General features: G+C 41.4%; 2 protein-coding genes across 25 annotated transcripts in view; one reads left to right on the top strand and one right to left on the bottom strand.

Moving 5' to 3' along the window:
- The window catches only part of dock7 (dedicator of cytokinesis 7), a 33,358-nt gene extending 20,000 nt beyond the window's left edge, over positions 1–13,358 (top strand). For 5 of the 22 annotated variants that reach the window (XM_055508647.1, XM_055508641.1, XM_055508649.1 and 2 more), the window contains 27 exons: positions 1,079–1,174; positions 1,275–1,415; positions 1,515–1,628; positions 1,947–2,114; positions 2,308–2,447; positions 2,534–2,703; positions 2,796–2,977; positions 3,095–3,277; positions 3,647–3,806; positions 4,039–4,135; positions 4,259–4,276; positions 5,184–5,280; positions 5,404–5,538; positions 5,654–5,806; positions 6,211–6,369; positions 6,477–6,577; positions 6,699–6,891; positions 6,979–7,122; positions 7,303–7,434; positions 8,309–8,323; positions 10,211–10,336; positions 10,802–10,891; positions 11,034–11,270; positions 11,369–11,512; positions 11,618–11,724; positions 11,891–12,058; positions 12,581–13,358. In XM_055508647.1, coding sequence (XP_055364622.1) covers positions 1,079–1,174; positions 1,275–1,415; positions 1,515–1,628; positions 1,947–2,114; positions 2,308–2,447; positions 2,534–2,703; positions 2,796–2,977; positions 3,095–3,277; positions 3,647–3,806; positions 4,039–4,135; positions 4,259–4,276; positions 5,184–5,280; positions 5,404–5,538; positions 5,654–5,806; positions 6,211–6,369; positions 6,477–6,577; positions 6,699–6,891; positions 6,979–7,122; positions 7,303–7,434; positions 8,309–8,323; positions 10,211–10,336; positions 10,802–10,891; positions 11,034–11,270; positions 11,369–11,512; positions 11,618–11,724; positions 11,891–12,058; positions 12,581–12,623 — 3,513 coding nt within the window. In that variant the 3' untranslated portion in view covers positions 12,624–13,358. Of the gene's footprint in view, positions 1–1,078; positions 1,175–1,274; positions 1,416–1,514; positions 1,629–1,946; positions 2,115–2,307; positions 2,448–2,533; positions 2,704–2,795; positions 2,978–3,094; positions 3,278–3,646; positions 3,807–4,038; positions 4,136–4,258; positions 4,277–5,183; positions 5,281–5,403; positions 5,539–5,653; positions 5,807–6,210; positions 6,370–6,476; positions 6,578–6,698; positions 6,892–6,978; positions 7,123–7,302; positions 7,435–8,308; positions 8,324–10,201; positions 10,337–10,801; positions 10,892–11,033; positions 11,271–11,368; positions 11,513–11,617; positions 11,725–11,890; positions 12,059–12,244; positions 12,559–12,580 lie in introns of those variants that run through there. The other 17 variants (XM_055508648.1, XM_055508645.1, XM_055508642.1 and 14 more) reach the window with 12 other exon arrangements.
- Positions 13,359–13,484: 126 nt separating this feature from the next.
- On the bottom strand, positions 13,485–19,356 carry usp1 (ubiquitin specific peptidase 1). Of its 3 annotated transcripts, none has more exons than XM_029147994.3 (9): positions 19,169–19,356; positions 18,445–18,680; positions 18,195–18,339; positions 17,484–17,585; positions 17,197–17,363; positions 16,323–17,029; positions 16,012–16,170; positions 15,629–15,830; positions 13,485–15,469 (listed from the first exon to the last, which is right to left on the bottom strand). In XM_029147994.3, exons 2-9 carry the CDS (start codon positions 18,612–18,614, stop codon positions 14,710–14,712), a joined length of 2,412 nt encoding a protein of 803 aa, XP_029003827.1. In that variant the 5' UTR covers positions 18,615–18,680; positions 19,169–19,356; the 3' UTR covers positions 13,485–14,709. The 3 variants fall into 3 exon arrangements, with proteins under 3 accessions (XP_029003827.1, XP_029003828.1, XP_029003829.1); XM_029147995.3 differs by lacking the exon at positions 19,169–19,356 and adding an exon at positions 18,901–19,128; XM_029147996.3 differs by lacking the exon at positions 19,169–19,356 and adding an exon at positions 18,912–19,128.
- Positions 19,357–19,470: the final 114 nt, after the last annotated feature.

Raw genomic sequence — 19,470 nt, 5'->3', positions numbered from 1 at the left:
TCCCATTTAAATTAAAATATGCAAACAGAAGAATGTCCTATGTTTAAAACTACATATTTAAGCCTCACTATAAAGAACTTCTATTTTTATGTTATTTACCAGAAGTAAAAATGGATGACCATTTTTGCTAATTATATGTTTAATTTCACATTTTAAATGTATTTATTTGGATTTTTTAGGAGGTGATAAGCCAACCTTTTAACCTCTGATGTCCCTTTTTTGTTTTTATTTTTTTAATCAAGTAACTTCAAGGACACAGGACTTTATTGGAGTAAATAGTTTCATCACATCAATGAAATACAATTTTTGGATTTCAGAATTGAGACACAATAACCTTTCATCAGGTTGTTCTGAGGCAGGGGTCCAGATTGTTTTAATACTGCATATAGTCAGTTTCAAATGTATTCAGGCCCCATCACTTTTAGTATCAAAAGAAAAATGAAATCTCTTATATACAAACAAACCGAACTGGTTATTGTCTGTTTGAAGAAGTTTTATTTACTAGCTTTGAACATCTGTGCATAGGAGTGGATGATAAAGGCTTGTGAATTTCTAACCTGTTTTCTTGGGATAAGTGTTTGCTGTTTGCTTTGGGACACTGTTAAGCTAAAGTGTTGCATTGAGCCAGTCTTACTTGGTCTACACTGTAGAGCGTTTTTTTAATTCTGTGTTAGGAGACACTCAACCCTGGGAACTGTTTGAAGCTCGACGTCAGCGTTGCTACTGGTGGAAAGCAGTAATGTTTTAAATTTATAAAGGTTTATTAAAATAAGTACTCGTCTTGACTCCAGTACGGTCATGTTTGTAAATGAGAGATTTCAGCTTGGTTTACAAATACACCTGTTTGTTTTTATCTCTGTTTTATTTAAATGTACGACACTAAGCATACGAAAAGTGAAAGGCTTTGAATACTTTCTGAAACCATTGTGGAGATGATTATGTATTTAATGTTGAGAGCCTGACACTTTCTCTGGTGCCTCACATTTGTTTTCTGTCTGGTCCCATTGCTTTCTGTTTCTCTTTCCCTACCTGTCTTTTCATCTCCACCTGTCTTTTCATGTACTACCTGGATACTCAGCTCTTCCATGAGGAGCTGGCCCTTCAGTGGGTGGTGAGCAGTGGAAGCGTCAGGGAGGGCGCCCTGCAGCAGGCTTGGTTCTTTTTTGAGCTGATGGTAAGAAACCAATTCTTACAGTAGGCTAAACACTGTCATCTTATCAGCTGTCACCTTACACTTTTCTGAAAATTAAAACATTTTTTCTAACACCCCATAGGTGAAGAGCATTATCCACCATTTGTATTTCACTGACCGATTAGAGTCACCCAGGAAGAACCGTTTCCCCGAGCGATTCATGGATGACATCACAGCCCTGGTCAGCACCATTGCTGGTGACATTGTGTCTCGCTTCCAGAAGGTAAATAATGACCCACAAGTTCCTTGTTGTCCTTAGTATGTGGAACGTATGTCTATACAAATGTTACTTTTCTCTAAAAATGGAACCTCTTCTAAACAGGACCTGGAGCTGGTGGAGAGACTAAACACCAGTCTGGCCTTTTTTCTGAACGACTTACTGTCAGTCATGGACAGAGGTTTTGTCTTTACCCTAATCAGGGCCTACTGGAAACAGGTACACTTGTGGTTTTGCATTTCAAAGACACTGTATATGTTAAAATAGTAGTACTCAAGCTAAGGGATTGTTATCCCTTACCTCCCCACTGCTGATTGGCTGAATACATCTGATCCAGGTAATAAACTGTAACTGCAGGGGTTTCTAGACTCTAGGCAGCAGCCTGGAAACATAGATATATGCAAATCAAGTTGTATCTCCTTTTATTGATGGGTCTTTTTTAATATAAATATAATTAGCATGTCAATTTGTGATGCTGCATCATAATTTCAATGTTACTAAAAACTATATTATAAAAGTTATGTCTTCTTTCCCAAGGTGTCAACCAAGCTTTACGCTCTGCAGAACCCAACTCTCGAGTCTCTGAGACTAGATTTCTTGAGGATCGTCTGTAGCCACGAACACTATGTGACCCTCAATCTGCCCTGCAGCCTGCTGACACCACCTGCCTCGCCTTCCCCATCTGTGTCTTCAGCTACTTCCCAGGTCAGCCCAAAAAAGATGGAGGACATACGAAAAACACAAATACAAATGGTTGCTCGCTCTGTGAAGTCGACTCAAGCATAGGGGAAAAAAACTAACAACACAAACACAATTCTGTGTTAGCAATGGATGTCATTATACTTCCCTAGGCCTTGAACACAGCAGTGTAAATACAACATTTGTCTCTTTTCTGTAGAGCTCTGGCTTCTCCACACATGTTCAGGATCAGAAGATAGCCAACATGTTTGAGCTGTCGGTGCCTTTCAGAGAGCAGCATTATCTGGCTGGGCTGGTGCTTTCTGAGCTGTCTGTGATACTGGACCCAGATAACGAGGGGTTTGTATTCTTACACTCTGCTGTAAAGTGTCTCTGTATCTCTTTTCTTCTTATGTTGTTTTTACTTTGTCTTCTTCTCTTTCCAGTATGTTTGGGCTTCATAAGAAAGTGGTGAGTGTGGTTCATAACCTCCTGTCCAGCCACGACTCTGACCCGCGCTACGCGGATCCTGAGGTCAAGGCACGGGTCGCAATGTTGTACTTGCCCCTCATTGGCATTGTCATGGAAACTCTGCCGCAGCTGCATGACTTTACAGGTGCCGATTAGCTTGGTGCTTTGAACATCATTTAACAAATTTTCTGTATATATTGCGACATACATTTTTATTTTGTCTTTCTGTAATTTTAGTAGAATCCCATAACCAGTGGGGTCGGCCAGGCGCTCCCCAAGGGACAATTGTAGGCAACAGTGGAGAAGAGGCAGAGGGAGATGGCAACAGTCTGATCAGTCAGACTGTTGCCATGGCGATAGCAGGCACTTCCACAGCCACCCCGATGTCCCGACCAAGCAGCTTCTTGCTCAACTCGCAGGTAGGGACTGCAGCATATACCACTCTTCCACCACACGGAGGCCTTTTAATCCCTAATTAACCTGTTAATAAATGAATTTGCTACGATGTGCTGAGTCCTCCTGATTTATTTCCCCAGGCGAGTCGTCCACATGGAAGCTTCTCGGCCGAGTCGAGCCGTAGTCTGCTCATCTGTCTGCTGTGGGTGCTGAAGAACGCTGACGAGTTGGTGTTACAGAAGTGGTTCACAGACCTATCAGTGACTCAGCTCAACCGACTGCTTGATCTCCTCTACCTCTGTGTCTCCTGCTTTGAATACAAGGTAATGTCAACTGTGAAAACCTTCATGGGATCTTTCCATTAGCTTTATAAAGGCATGTTGCTTTGTGGGTATTAAATTAGCCACATGCTTCTAATAAAGCGGCCACTGAATATTATAGATCATTAGCCTCCGCTTTAGCTGCTTAATATTGTGATAAAATAATAAAAACCTGCTGCCTTCTATACTATACTCCTATTTCCTTCTGTGTTCTTCAAGTGCTTTCTACTATGCTGTGATTTTGTTTTTACATGCTTGCAAAGTTGCTTTTACGCTGCTAACCTCCTTTGCTTGCTGCGTGCTGTGCTGCAAATAACTTCCCTGCTGTGTGTTCTCTCTGTCCACTCACCACCTCTGCGTCATGGATACAAGGCCCATGTTGTGTTCACCATGCAGGGGAAGAAGGCGTTTGAGCGCATGAACAGCCTGACTTTTAAGAAGTCCAAAGACATGAAGGCTAAATTGGAGGAGGCCATACTCGGCAGCATCGGGGCCAGACAGGAGATGGTGCGACGAAGCCGTGGACAACTAGGTGGGTGCCACATATGGGCAACTAATGGCACAGAAACTAGGAAACCAAATTTAAAAGTTGCACAAACACACAGACTGAGGTGCTGTCCTGTGTTCACCCTCCACACGTGCATAAACACCCTTTGCTAGTACTTTGGATACCGCCATTCAGCAAAACCTGTCACGTTTCCTGTGTACACACTGCCTCTTTCACCATCATTAAAAAAGTAAACAAGTGTGTCTCCATCATCTAGAGCGGAGTCCATCTGGCAGTGCTTTTGGCAGCCAGGAGAACCTTCGATGGAGGAAGGACATGACCCACTGGCGACAAAACAGTGAAAAGATGGACAAGTACGCTTGTTCCTAAACTTGTTAATGTTTGGTAAATTGTCTGTCTGTTTTTTATAGTTGAAATATCATCATTTGTGTTCTGTTAATCCCTTTGTTTTCTCATGTTGATGTTTGTTTATGTAGGAGTCACAGATCAGTCAGGTATTGTATGGTCCATATTTGCTGTGTGCGCCTTTGAATCCCCCCTCGCTTTAGATTCTCATTTATGGTGTATTCTCCAGAATGTGGGAAGTTAGAAAGTTAAAATGGACAAAGCATCTATCAGTAATATTAAATATTAGGTTTATTTCTAATGTTCTGTGTTGAGCCAAATGCCATGTTTATTCAATATTTCTTCTCCATTCAAATTTTCTAATTTCACATTGGCATCTGAATGCACCAGCAGATAACCTCCTCTCCCCCGTCCTGTTAGTCTCTGTCCTGGTCTGTCTCAGGGTTGGTAGCGGTTGCAGTGGGTCTGTTGCTTTTTAACCAGTGTGCTTCTTGTTTTGGGTTCTGACTCGTGTCTCATTGGGGAGCTAAAAACAAGACAAATATAGTCATAGCTCTTGTTATTTATACATAATTTATTTGTTTCATTAATTTTAATAAGCCCAGCCGAGGCAGCCCCAATGTAAAGTCAGATTTTAGTGCGTCTAGCCGTAAATCTAACTCCAGGGTTCCACCTGTAGATATGCATTATTTATCACTGAAGACATTCTCCCTAATGCTTTTAAACCATTTAATCCTCTATTGAGTGAAGTTATAGATTGAGGCTAGATGTCTAACTGGATCAGCATGCAAGATTAATGTTGATCATAAAAAAGATATATTTTCCGTGAAACACATCTTACTAATGCGACTTCTATTCTACTTTCGTACCTTTACGCTGTATGAAAACATATCTTAGCCAATGAACCAGGTTAACTGTCTGAGGTGCAGCTCAACACTGATCATGAATTGGTAGCTGCTCGAATGTGGTGATTAAAACATTCAAGGTTGCAAAACTTAGCGCAGTTTATGAATTGGTAATGACTGGTGACACTTGTTTCTGGTTTCTCGGTTGCAGGACCAGAGCAGAGTTGGAACATGAAGCGCTTATTGATGGTAACCTTGCAACAGAGGCCAATATAATTATTCTTGATACGCTGGAGATCATTGTACAGGTATGCAATGGATTTTTGAAGACTTTTGTGCTACTGACATGCATAAGTTCTGATCACTGTTCAGTCTAACAGGTAAATCCACTCATGCTCATGTAACGGCTACATATATCCCACTCTCTGCAGACGGTGTCAGTGACAGAGTCCAAGGAGAGTATCCTTGGCGGTGTGCTGAAGGTGCTGCTCCACAGCATGGCCTGCAATCAGAGCGCCCTCTACCTGCAGCATTGTTTTGCCACACAGAGAGCACTGGTGTCTAAGGTTAGACTTTTGGAGCTTTATTTAAAAAAAAAAAAAAAAATAATATATATATATATATATATATATATATATATATATATATTGTTGTTAATTAATATGTATTTGTGTTGTGTAGTTCCCTGAACTGCTGTTCGAGGAAGAGACGGAGCAGTGCGCTGACCTGTGCCTGCGACTGCTGAGGAGCTGCAGCAGCAGCATAAGCACCATCAGGGCGCATGCCAGCGCCTCCCTCTACCTCCTCATGAGACAGAACTTTGAGATTGGCAACGTGAGTGCATTTTAAATGTACACTTTATGCACAGATTCAGTGTCCTATTGATCTGATTCTCTAGCAGCATTTTCTCATGAACCCAGAAAATTGGCTGGAGTGTAGAAATCAAAATGTTCGTATTGGTTGCAGTATATCTGCCTAGAAGAAGCCTAATGAAAGCATGTGTGAGCTGAATATATTATTTGTAATGAATTGACTGCACTAAAATCCGTAAAATGGAACCTGTTATTTTATGAGCAGACTTGGTGACCTGCCAGTTCTCAGCTACTGAATTGTTACTTTTTGGTTTACACACACACTGTGTGCTCTGCTGTTTCCTATTCTTTTGGTATTCATGGCTCCTACCTTTGGAAAATATAGTATGTTTGTTCAGTGTTTTCTTTTCATGGTTGTACTTTCAGAACTTTGCCCGAGTAAAGATGCAGGTGACCATGTCTCTTTCCTCACTGGTGGGAACCTCTCAGAATTTTAATGAGGAGTTTCTGCGTCGCTCTCTCAAAACAATACTCACATACGCTGAGGAGGACATTGAGCTGAGAGAGACAACTTTCCCAGACCAGGTCTTTTTTTTTCCTTCATTGCACACAGCTTGTATGATAGTGAGAAGACTGACTGCTGATTTCAAGTTTTAAATGTAATTTTGTAAACATTTCTAATTATTTCACAGGTCCAGGATCTTGTGTTTAACTTGCACATGATCCTGTCTGACACAGTAAAGATGAAGGAGCACCAGGAAGATCCAGAGATGCTGATAGATCTCATGTACAGGTAAAGTGTACTTGTGTGTATTCAAGTGTTTTCTGCTCACTTACAAATCTATTCCTTTACTAACGGTCATCATGTTGTTATTGCTGTACTTTTATGTCTCCATCTTCGTCTCCATCTCCAGAATTGCAAAGGGTTACCAGACTTCTCCAGACCTCCGGCTGACGTGGCTCCAGAACATGGCTGGCAAACACTCAGAGAGGAACAACCACGCTGAGGCCGCTCAGTGTCTGGTGCACAGTGCTGCCCTGGTAGCAGAGTACCTGAGCATGCTGGAAGATCGCAAGTATCTGCCTGTGGGCTGTGTCACCTTCCAGGTCAGGAGTGCACGCTGCTTTACACAACTTCTATTACAGTGATACCAAAGGCACTATTAATGTATGTTTCTTTTATTTCTGTTGTAGAATATTTCTTCCAATGTACTGGAAGAGTCTGCAGTCTCTGATGATGTGGTGTCGCCTGATGAAGAAGGCATTTGCTCAGGGAAATACTTTACCGAGATCGGCCTTGTGGGTCTGCTGGAGCAGGCTGCTGCCTCCTTTTCCATGGTGTGAAGAAAAGAGAGAATTAAGCTAACAAAATAATGGAAATGATTTTAGCTTCTATAGTAACATAATTTAATAAAAAATTGTAGTTGGTGCTTCTTTATGTGAAATCATGTGCTGCATTATCTTTTACACAAAGATACACAGATTCTACATTAACATTTGTTTCCCCGTTCTTTCCAGGCCGGCATGTACGAGGCCGTAAATGAAGTGTATAAGGTACTGATCCCAATCCACGAAGCCAACAGGGATGCAAAGAAGCTTTCCACTATTCATGGTAAACTACAGGAAGCTTTTGGGAAAATAGTTCACCAGGTAAACAGACGCAACGTGCAGATTTCCTTCCTTTATACAAGGCTCCAGTAGCTTGAGGTGAGAAGTTGCTGCTGGATTTCTACAAGAAGCAAAAGAGAAAATGGTTTATTTAAATATGGCCCAGATTATCATTGACTTTCCTGAGCAAAATCATCTGGGTAACATAAAGCAATAAATGATTTTCTTTCATTTGTTCTTGCATAAATCCAGTACGAGCTGTGTAGTAGCTGGGGAGGGTAACTGGACAGCATGTTCCACCTCACAATGTCACATACATGTTGCATAGGTGCACACGTATTCACTCACGTCGGCCTCTGTATTGAGGCAGCGTGGAGGGATTTCTGATTTAAAAAATGGAAGAAGAGCATTCGGGTAACGCGGGTTACAACACGCAGTGTTTCTCATCTGCAGTGCCTCAGAATAAATGGCCACCTTGGCTTTAACGCGAGAGAAGATCTTTGTGTTTGCCCACACACCAGCGTTCACACAGACACAGCTGTGCATGTTTTTATTTTTTGGCACTTTGTTCCTGCGTTTGTTTTGATATTGTCGATGCCCTGCATGTTTTAAAGTTGTGAAGGATAGAACAAAAGGTGCATGTGGTGTAGGAGGAGATGGAGGTTTTCTTTTCTTCGGGACCACTTGTGTGACTTTTTGATTTTGATGATTTGTGGAGTTACAGTGCCGAGTGTAGAGCAACTGCTGCAACAATGGTCAGAAATTGTCAGTCAGTTGCTCTGTTCTTCAGCTCAGTGCGTAGTAACCTGGATCTAGTCCACTCAGCTCCCCGTCTCCTTGCTGTAACAGTCGTGCATGTGTGAGGGTTTGCGAAGGTGTTGTCGTTTACATGTCCTGTATTCTTTTTGTCACACAGAGCACTGGCTGGGAGGTAGGTGACAAAACAGTTCCTGCTTGACCCTGCTCACGTTGTTGATCTTGTTTTTATTCACTCATCTTTTTGTTTGCTAGCCACGAGCATCCTGTTGCTCTCTTTGCTTTGTTCCATCAAACCCATTAACATCTGCAGACAGCGTCGTCCGTCTGCCCCCGCTAGGGACGCTTGCTGTACGACGGCAGCAACATGTCATCACTGTTTTCCCCTTTCCTGCCTCCTCTTACTGTGCAAGAGGAGTGTTTTCAATGACAGTGTTGGCAGGCTGTGCATGGGAGCCCCAGTGTATGACACTAATGACAAAAGGCTCAGCCGAACAAGTGGCACTTTTTCATCATCCATCTTCTGTTTGTCTGCTGGTGTGTCAGTCGGGACACACTCAGAGACTGCTGTCACACCTAATCTCATCTCTTCAACCACAGGGCTCGATTTCAGTGCATGCCTTCTGTGTGATGGGCTCTTTTTAGCCCTTTCTGCTCTAGCTGTGGGCCTTACTCATAAAACACAGGTTGTTGCAAACTTGCATTGTGTCGAATCTTGAGCCAAAATTTTTTAAATCATGTTTTCTGAGAGGGTTCAAGTCACAGTAATCTCAAGATTACTTTTTTTCTTAATACTCAAGATTTAGCCATTTAGATTTTTATTGTTATTTTATTATTCTTGTCTTTCCTTGTAGAAGATGAAACTAAATCGACCCCTGATATATTTTTTTCATCCGTTCTGTTCTTTTGTTAACCGTATTAACCTCCTGAGTTCTTACGGTTACGGTTGCATGACGTGGACAGAGCTTTCCTTTTGGCATGCACTGAGAGTGCATGACATGTTTCTGAAAGTCTCTTTTTTTTATTCTGTCTGCCTTTGCATGGTCTGGATCGACTCCAACATGTTTATGTTCTTTCTCAAAATCAGTGGACACGTTTTAGCTGTGTTTCTTTAGTTGGTGTAACTTTTGGAATTCTCTGGAGAAACCCCATCCTGATTAAAATTTGTTCTGTTTTCTCCTTTTTGATTTCCCTGGTTGCCGACCCTTCCTTTCTACTTTACTTAATTATGTCTTGTGGTAAGTTTCTTAATTTTCAGGGCTTTTTAAATTACTGCTTAAACCAGATTTATTCCTTTAAGTTTGCGATGAGAGGGATCTTTAACGAGTATTTTGTTATCTGTCAGATTAGACTTTCCTCTGTGTTAAACACACTTTCACGCAGATGACATCCCCACTCAGCTACTTTACTTTATGTACTGTATGGACACAATTCCTAGACTTTTTAACAGAGATCCCATGATGTTATCCAACACTGCCTTCACCAACCTTTTGTCTAACTTTGAACAGCTTGGCCTGGTCATTTTTTTGGCCTCACAGACATTCAACGAACAAACATCAGCCATGCAAATGTCTCTGTCCCTTATGCAGAATTAAACGTATTCATTCTTTATTTAAAGCATTTTGTAGCAGAGTCGTACATAGGCGCTAATGAGTTTAGAAGTGCAGCACAATCCTGTCTCTGGAGAGTTAATTCATGATTCGTCCCGTGTAATGTCATAAAGGTAGCAATGACAGACACTATGTATATAAATATGATCTTATGATGGGACTCTCCCTTTTTTGAACAATTTGCCGGTGTTTATTTAATCCATATATTCTTGTGTTGCGAGTTTTAAAAATGTTGCTGCTGATTTATTAAAATGATTTGCTGATATTCTGAGGTGAACACTGCTGCTGCCTGTGTTCTGTTTTCTACTATACTTCTCTTTATACTTGAGACTTGTGACACCTTGCAGTACTGGCTCTAGTTAATATACACTACCTATTGTGATTTCAATCCATATCCCTTCGTAGCACTAACTCGCACTAACACGTGACTTCTCTGCTTCCAGGTGGGAAAGAGGATGTTTGGTACGTACTTCAGAGTTGGATTTTATGGCTCCAAATTTGGTGACTTAGACGAACAGGAGTTTGTGTACAAAGAGCCTGCTATTACCAAGCTGGCAGAAATCTCTCACCGATTAGAGGTACGTTTCGTATGAACATGTTTCTCAATCATGTCTGTAATTTATGTTTCTATTTTCATTCTTAATTCAGATGTTTAATTGGGTTAAAATTTCCTCTGTTAAATTAGAATCAGCTTTAATGGCCCAGTTTGCGCAGAACAAATTATGTTGTCTGACCCAGTCTGTGTTCCCTCTTGTGACAGAAAAAAAGGAAATTATTTACAATTTTAATTATAGTTATTTACAAAAATGAACAAACAAAGAATATGAACTGCAGCTCGCTGTGTCATATTCAGTAGTGGTTATTGCATGTTTATGTTAGTGTCTGTGAAGAGTCAATGAGTCATTGTATTGTGCTGTGACCGGTAGAGTTTCGCTCAGCTGACTCTGTGTCCGGTGGCTATGACTCTGTGACGCCTGCCAGAGGGGAGGAGGTTCATGTGTTGTATGTAGGAACTAATGATGCCCTGTGTTGTTTCTTCTCAGGGTTTCTACGGGGAGCGCTTTGGAGAAGACCAGGTAGAAGTCATTAAAGACTCAAACCCAGTGGACAAATGCAAGCTGGACCCAAACAAGGTCAGTCTTGAGCAACGTGCTTTCTCCTACAGTACCTAATATGGCTCTTAGGGCTGTGGCTGAAGGAGGAGACATGAGGCAACACCACAGCTGGTCTCACGCAGCACTGCACTGCAACGCTGAGTCGTCTTTGCTTCTGCAGGCATTCATCCAGATCACATATGTGGAGCCTTACTTTGACACGTACGAGATGAAGGACCGCATCACATACTTCGACAAGAACTACAACCTGCGCCGTTTTGTCTACTGCACCCCTTTCACCCTGGATGGTCGGGCCCACGGGGATCTGCACGAACAGTTCAAACGCAAGACTATCCTCACCACCTCACACGCGTTTCCCTATATCAAGACACGAATAAACATCATCCACAAAGAGGAGGTCAGTAAACTAGGTGTTTGTAGGAGCTCTTTTATTTAGTTCTTGCTCCACCAATTCACCTGATTCACTAAGACCATTTGCCTTTGCTTATTTTACAGATTATTTCTACACCCATCGAGGTGGCAATAGAGGACATGCAGAAAAAGACCCAAGAACTGGCTTTTGCCACCCACCAGGACCCTGCTGATGCCAAGATGCTTCAGATGGTTCTACAGGGATCAGTGGGCACTACTGTTAACCAGGTAAAGTAAAGATGAAGTAGAGGTTTAAATGCCTCATTACAAAGTGTAATCTGATTATTATATAAAGATAATGATGATATTTATCACATCATCTGGTCTCCTCAGGGTCCGTTAGAGGTAGCTCAGGTTTTCCTGTCAGAGATCCCCAGTGACCCAAAACTGTACCGACACCACAATAAGCTCCGGCTCTGCTTCAAAGATTTCACGAAGAGGTACGACTGTGGTTACAGCTGATCAGTAACTGAGATATAGAGCAGAATGTTGTCTGTAGAACAACTAATCTTAAGGTTAACCACAAGAACTACTTAAATACACAATTTTGGGGGGGATTTGTTTGTATTTATATATTTATTTATACACCATCTTTTCCATCTATAGGTGTGAAGATGCCTTGCGTAAAAACAAAAGCCTGATTGGTCCAGACCAGAAGGAGTACCAGAGGGAGCTGGAGAGGAATTATCACCGGCTGAAGGAGGCGCTGCAGCCCCTCATCAACAGAAAAATCCCTCAGCTTTATAAACCTGTGCTGCAGGTCAACTCACACAGGTAAGACCAGACATGACACTGATTTAAAAAAAAAGATCAAGCGTTAAGTGTAGATAACACTTTGTGTTGTTTTTGTAAAAAAAAAAAAAAAAAAAAAAAAAATATAAATATAAATATATATATATATATATATATATATATATATATATATATATATATATATATATATATGAATCAATCATGCAGCAAACGGACAGCTTGATAAGGTAGTTGGAGACTTTGAGACAACGTGTGTGATGCTTGTGCTTGTATCATTTGTAGTTTTCATTTCTCATAGATTTTCTTTAGTATTTTTAGAGTTGTTCTTGAAAAAAAAAATAATGAAGAGTGACATGAATCATAACTTTTTGCAGTGAAGACCACAAGTAACAGTTGCTCAATGTGTTAGTTAATTATTGAAATTGGTGTTACAATGTTTCATTAGATCATTCACATCAGCATTGTGTGTAGACTAGTATAGATGTTACCTTGTCGACACTGACCCTTTTTTAATTAAATGTCTGCCATTTTTCGCTTTTCCAGAGATTCCTTCAGCAGAATGAGTCTTCGAAAACTCGACATATGAAGAACAAACTGTTACACACAAAACAGAAACTGCAATATTAATTTATTCTTGAGTTGTAAATAGGAATGTTTCTTCCAAGTTGATCAGTGTTTCTGAGACTGAGCTAAAAGGTAAAAGTGTTGCAGTTTGGTACGTCATTCCAGTGTCTTAATTTGTTTACAGGCAAATTGTCAGAGGGACGAACAAATGGATCCTAAAGATTAAAGAGATGCCTTGGCGTTTGGAGTTCATCCTGGCGCTTCATTTGTCACTAGAAAGAGCAAGCACATAATTTTTTCCTTGAGCTTCTAGAGCTTATAACGTGAGCCTTCTGACCTGAACCCAACAAAGTGCTTGCTGTGAGCTAACAAATCATACAAACGCTGACTAAAGTGCCAAAACAAACCATCGAACGCCAAATTTGACAAGTGGTGCAACGGTGCAATTTCAAAGTTCAAGGCATCTTTTTAACAATGTACGATGTGTCAAAAGAATCTGTATTCAATTTCATGTGTGCACTTTTTTTATTACGGTGTAGCATTGCATTTTACAACTTGAAAGTTTATGTAATACAAAACACGAAAGGTGAAAATGAAAAAGATGCAAAAAATTGAACCTTTATTTATCATGATGCTTTATTATTATTAGTTGATGCAACAATGTTGGTTGGTTGAGGCAATGTAGGTACTTTAAACATCCTTTAATTTTATGTAGCTTTGTTTTAAATATTTTACTAAATAAATATTTTAATGTTCACTGCCCAGTTAATGTTGTTTTTGTTTGTTTAGGATTGTTATGTCGGGCAAATGAAGACAACATAAAGTAAGATGTGAATAAGACAGTAATTCTTGGCAGAAATGAGAGATCGAGCTACAACTGACATATGAAGGTAAAAACTTTATTGCTTAATGTGAAACTCCAACATTGATACAATTACAGCTAGAATGAGTGCAGATGCAAAGACCACTTATCATAACTGGTGGTAAAGTCTGAAACCAGCCACAAAAACCTTTCACAGCTAGATGTCTATTACAGTAACTGTATATGTATCAGACATTGTTTGAACATCAGACCTTGAAACCATGATTAAACACAGTGTACACTGCTGTAGAAGAAAAGCAGTGTCATCTTTATTAATATTTCTATATACAAAGCTTATAGGTATCAAATGACTGAAAAGTGGCACAAATTAACAAGTATGTTGTGATTTTAATGGATTTAGAGAACTATATTTAGGAAAATATTTCTAGATTATATACATTTGTCCAAACACATTGATTTTTACACAGTCTTAGGCCTGTACCAGATCTTCAAGACGTACTGGCCAAAAAGATCAGAGGCTGCCAACTCATGAGGCTCTGCATTAAAAAATTAATATGTAGCATTTGATATTCATCAAATTTGAAATCTTTGAAGAGGCTTACACTGCATCAGTTCTAGTTTGAGAAATACAAAATGAGTTCATCTAAAAAGTCTGATCAGGTCTGAAAAATGACCAGTGCAGAAGGAATGCGTTTTTAGACACTGGCACATAATGTGATCAAAAGCTTTGGCTGAGTAGCTACAGTGTTATTTTTAATTTGATCTATTTCTTTGCTAAAGCAAGAAATTTACAGCAAATGATCTTTTTATGAAATGAGAAAACAAATTGGCACAAGCAAATTGGATTAGGTTTAGATTCAAAAGTGCTTTTCCAATTTGCAAAAGAAAACTTTAGCTTTGTAAAGAAAAAGATTAAAACAAAAATGGGACGTGATAGACAAGGATTTAGGGGAAAAAAAAAAAACTACAGTCACAGTACCGGGAAAAAAAAGACTCGAGGAAGGGAGGTGAAACAGTGTCATCCAAAGAAGGGCTTACTCATTTTGTAAGATAGAAAAGATATTCTTGTAAAACAAAGAAGGTGAATGAGGTGAAACAGTCTGTGGTCGGACGTGGCACCAGACTTCCACAGACCTCTTGGGTGAGAGGTTACTTCAGTTCAGGTGGAGGGGCAGCATTTTTTGGCACTGTCTGTACTATTGCAAAATACAAATGTCTGGGTGCTCAGCTGCCAAAACTGGCACTTCGCCCTGAGTTAACAGTAGTTGTGGAGTTCACGTCAGCGTCAAGCTTCAGGCATCTTCCTGTAAAACAGCAGGTAGGGTGTAGACGAGGAGCACGTTTCAGGAGAGCACGCGTGCAGGAAGTCCTCCTCGTGAAACAAACGCACCTCAGAGTCATCGAACAGCAGCCATTTGCCCTCGTACTCCCGTAGCTTGTTTAAAGCCTGCTGCTCTGTGGCCTCCACCCCCCGACAGGATGTCAGCGATTCCTCAGACTCCTTTTTCAGTCCTGCTTCACTACTTTGCTCCATACTGTTAATAGTTTTTCTACGTGTGGATCCCTCTGTTGCTTTATCTGCGGATTTGCTGCCGCTGTTCCCAAGCTCGTAACTGGACAAACTTCTCTGGCCCCCTAAGAGCCCAACGCCGCCGCCCTCTGACAGCTTCTTGGCCCCTGGTTTGCTGCTAGCCAGCCTGCCACCTCCCTGTCCTCTTGCATTTAAGCTGAAAGACACCTCTCCATCATCATAGTCTGCCACTTCATCTTTCACCTCTTTCTTTGCAGTCTCCTCTTCCTCCTTTTCTAAATCCACTTCTTTTCTGTCCTGCAGCCAGAGTTGTGCGTCTTTCAGATCAGTCATGCGGACGTAAGCTGTGTAGTGGCCACTGCTGATGGTCACGCCGCTGTGCATGACCACAGCAAACAGCTGATAGTCCCGACCTGTAGCGGATGAGGGGCGGGTGCACCACTCCTCCAGAGACAAGGTCAGCGGTGTCTGTAAGGGAGTGTTTACCTTAGACAGACCTGCATATGGGTCCAACCTAGAAGATAAAGAAACCGACGCTATTAACAGCAATGGAAAAACAGGTTATTATAAATCCTGCACCCTGTTTTGGTTTTTAACACCTGTCTGCTCTTTGCCTTCAGGCTTAAAGAGATCACTTATGTACAATAGATAGCATGCTTTTAAATGAACTTACTCTAAACTATTGGCAGAGAATCGCTTCAGGTGAATGGTGATCACTTCGGGGGTTTTGTCAAACAGCAGACTTCGCTCAGCCTCCGTGTAGTGATGACAGTTCTCGCAGAAATATTTGTCCTCGCCGACAATTCGCTCCACTGAAGCGAACTGGGCAATGGCCCATTTCAGAGTCTTCAACTCCGGTTTAGGATCTGGAGAGACTGGAAAGGATACACAAGATTTTAAACAGGATTTCCCTGGCTTTAAATTAGCTTTCCGGTTTATTTTAAAATCAGAGTTTCAGACATGTTAGTTTGCGTAGTTGCCTTAAATATTTATTAATTAAACCAAAATGAAGGATAGATTTAGACATTTGTTTCTATAAATGATAGAGGTTCTCACCATCCGAGAGGTCGTCTGGGCTGCTGGGTTGGTCATCGAGCACAGGGACACTAATGTCCTGGAAGTCTTCTCTCCTCTCTGTGAAACTCTCACACTCCAGACAGCGAGTCCTCAGAACCAGCTGGCCCTGGAACAAGCGCTCCATTAGGTCTACGCCATCTGGAGAGAAGAGTAACAGTCACACACAGAATGTAAGTAGAGTCTTTTTTTGCAGCACAAAGATGAAACTGAAAGACCAAGAATCTGACCCAACATCTGTGGAAAATGATGCAGTCCTGACTGTAAACCTCTACATCTGGGGATGTCCTTACCTCGACATCTCACTGGGTTCTCATCTTCAGCCGTGCTTTGTGGTGGTTGCTCCTTGCTGGCCTTGTCAGCCTGGCTTTGTTCGTCCCCGTCACTGTTCTCCAGTTCTGCTGGGTTTTGGTTCTTCACAGTCGTGGAGCTGATCTTCCCCACACTACGGAACTTGGAGAAAATGCTGGGCTGTTTCCCAGAAGGCCTCAGCCAGCTCAGCTTTGCTCGCTTCTTCTGTTTTCCATCTGCCTCTTTGGATGCCTTCTCAGCTTTCCCCTCAGTGTCACTCCCACCTCCACCTTCCCCCTTGTTCTTCCCCTCTTCTTCTTTCTTTGCAGTGGTATCGATAGTGAGCTCACCTGAGGACTTCCTTTTAGAGCGAGTTAGGGGTTTATTTATACTGACACTGTCCTCTTCAGAATCAGATTTCCTAGACTTAACAGATTTTGGCTTTTTCTTGGCATTTCCAGCCTCAGTGTCACTTTTTCTTTTCCCGTTTGCTTGGCCGTCCTCGTCTGTGGAAGTTTTACAGTCAGCTACAGAAATGCTGGGATCTGAATTGTCGTTCTTTATCGTAACCTCTGTCATTTTATCGTCCCTGTCCAACTTCTGCTCCTTACTGATGGTATCACAGGCCTCCTGTATATATCCCAGAATACACTGCAGCACCTCCTGGGCATCATGCTGAAGATATCCTTCATACATGGGATTTAACTGCCTGCAACACAAACACAGGCAGACAATCAGTAAAGTCTTCTGCAAACAAATCTGCATGTATATTTTTTCTACATTACCAGTTAATCTTGGGATAAATCACTGCCTTTATGTTTAATTATCTGTGTTGGGTATATTCACATTTCAAAGTGATGACAGTCCTGCTGTTACCTGAGAGTGTTAAGTATTTTACGAGGTGGTGTACAGAGCTCTCCTTCACTGCAGCTGTCAGGGTTGAGCAGAAAGCTGGACTGCAGCTGCTCCACTGATGTTATCAGGCTGTTGAAGCTTCCGAGGAGTTCAATATGAGCAGGCAAGGACTCTGCTACAACTTCTGACTGTTGAAAAAATTCAAACAAATTCAATAAAAATGATTAAATTTGCTTACTGTAAAAATGTAGTTGAGATTTTTCTTTGACTTTGTACATCATAAAATAAAAGTGTCATTTTACACCCACCTCTTTGCTTCTGTCAGTCGCTTCCTTTGGTTTGTCTTTCTGTTTAGACAGGTTATAGAGCTTCTTTACACCTTCTCTGAATCCTGGGCAGTAGTACAAAACCTGTAAGAGCAATCGTACAACAACAACAACAGTCAACATATCCTCTTGTATTCTTTACAAAGGCTCAGTCTGCGTAAACATCAAAACACACTTATTAGGCTGGTCCAAACAAAGAGGCGACACATTTTGAATTGGTACAGGTACAGAAAATCAACTGTTGATATTCATTTTCCACCCACATTCAATACTAAGATATCACAGCAACCACATGGAATTATAGTTGTGTGTGAGATGTGTATATGTGCAATAGAGTGACTTTATAAAGAATCAAATATCAATTTAACTATGGGTAATGTGCTTCATGTGTTCACAGCCATATCTATATCTATGAAGCAGGGTTTGCTAGACTACTACACTCAAGAGCCAAACCCACTGCTCAATGTGGATCATTTTCACCTAGACAATCAGATGGTTTAAATGCAGGGATAGAGAAGAGAAGTGAGAAGACCAGGATTTTCCTGCTCTGAACTAAGATCTGGTGGAGATCTACACGTGTGTAAAAGAATAAATGTTGAGTGACAGCTACGTTGTGTGTGGGGGGGGGTGTTACTCAAAACATTATTATTATTATTATTATTATTATTATTATTATTATTATTATTAACTCACCTGTAAGATACTGTTCAAATAACAGGTGTTGCCCAGATTGTTGAACCCCACAAATGGCACAACGCTCTCACTCTTCTGACAGGACAGGAGTAGACCAGGTGAGGCTGGACATGGAGAGGAAGCAGGGACCACCTGATCACAGCCACTGAATAGGCAAGGAAGAGATGGGAATGAAATTAAAAGACCACAATAGTTGTATCATAACATTCATGATGCGTGATGCAGCAGTGACAGAACAGCAAAAACCCACCTGGCCTCCGGCTCCACCGTTTCATCTGTTTTGGCTTCATCTGCCTGAGGCTCAGAGAAATCCAGCGCCCGCTTCGTCTCTTTCTTCTGGAAGAACTTCAGAGACAGTTTACTCTTCTTGATGGGGCTCCCGAGCGCCGCCACCACATTTTCCCCCTGCAGACCTGGCATCTTCCTTCTTGCACCTTCAAGACGGCTTGTTTCCTCTCTTCTACGGAGACGCAACAGCGCAACTCACTGGCGAAAGGAGGAAACACACTGCACATTTAAGCAAACGCCATCAGAGTTGAACGAGGCTGAGCGTAACTGTGCTCTCTAGTAAATGTTGTGCAGCCATGTCATTACAACCAAAGCAGCTCTATTTAATTGCTGTACACAGTCCTGGTTTTCAAAGTCCAATCCAGTAGTGGTCGGAACAACGCATTATATAACAGATTAGCCGCTAAGGCTAACTTACTGGTGTCTTACTTGTTTCCATGGTCGTCCTTAGTATTTGAAATAAAGCCGATAGCCACAACAACCGCTGTGTTTTCAACACTAATTCGCTAGTAAAGAATACAGAATACGTCGATGAGCACTTTGCCGACAGCACAGCAACAAAACTGGGTCAAAACGGTGCGAAGAAGTGGGAGGAGAAATGAGGAGCACGCCGTTTCCAGCACTTTGACTTTATCAAGCTCGCTTCTCAAAATCCTTGTAGTGTTTATGCGTGTTTTAAAACTTACCTGAATGGGACATCGCACACCGAAGTTTGGTATTCCTCAAAGAATAATCCGCTTTGCTGCCATTTACAGAATGTTTGACAATTCAGGCGGCGCTGCAGAAGTTGGCGCTTTTTCCTGCTAGAAGACCCAACGGCCGCAACACCGCCGGTCAAACGGCGACGTAACAACACACAGTCCGTCAGAAATGTGTCACTACCGGAAACCGTCGACATTAAAAACATTACCTACACACACTTAAAAGCTGTAGAGGTTGTTTAACATTTGCAAAATACTTAAAAAACAGCGTTTACGCCATTTTATGG

Source organism: Betta splendens, chromosome 4 (genome assembly GCF_900634795.4).
Source record: "Betta splendens chromosome 4, fBetSpl5.4, whole genome shotgun sequence".
NCBI lineage: Eukaryota > Metazoa > Chordata > Actinopteri > Anabantiformes > Osphronemidae > Betta > Betta splendens.
This window is presented reverse-complemented; position numbering and strand designations above follow the sequence as displayed.

Bases quoted from the DNA above. Each gene is read 5' to 3' on its own strand.
- usp1 (XM_029147994.3), bottom strand. From the start codon at position 18,614: ATGCCAGGTCTGCAGGGGGAAAATGTGGTGGCGGCGCTCGGGAGCCCC. The intron at 17,030-17,196 runs GTAACAGCAGGA...TTTGTGTTGCAG, and splicing joins AAAATACTTAACACTCTCAG to GCAGTTAAATCCCATGTATG. The intron at 15,470-15,628 runs GTAAGTTCATTT...TTTATCTTCTAG, and splicing joins TTCTCTGCCAATAGTTTAGA to GTTGGACCCATATGCAGGTC.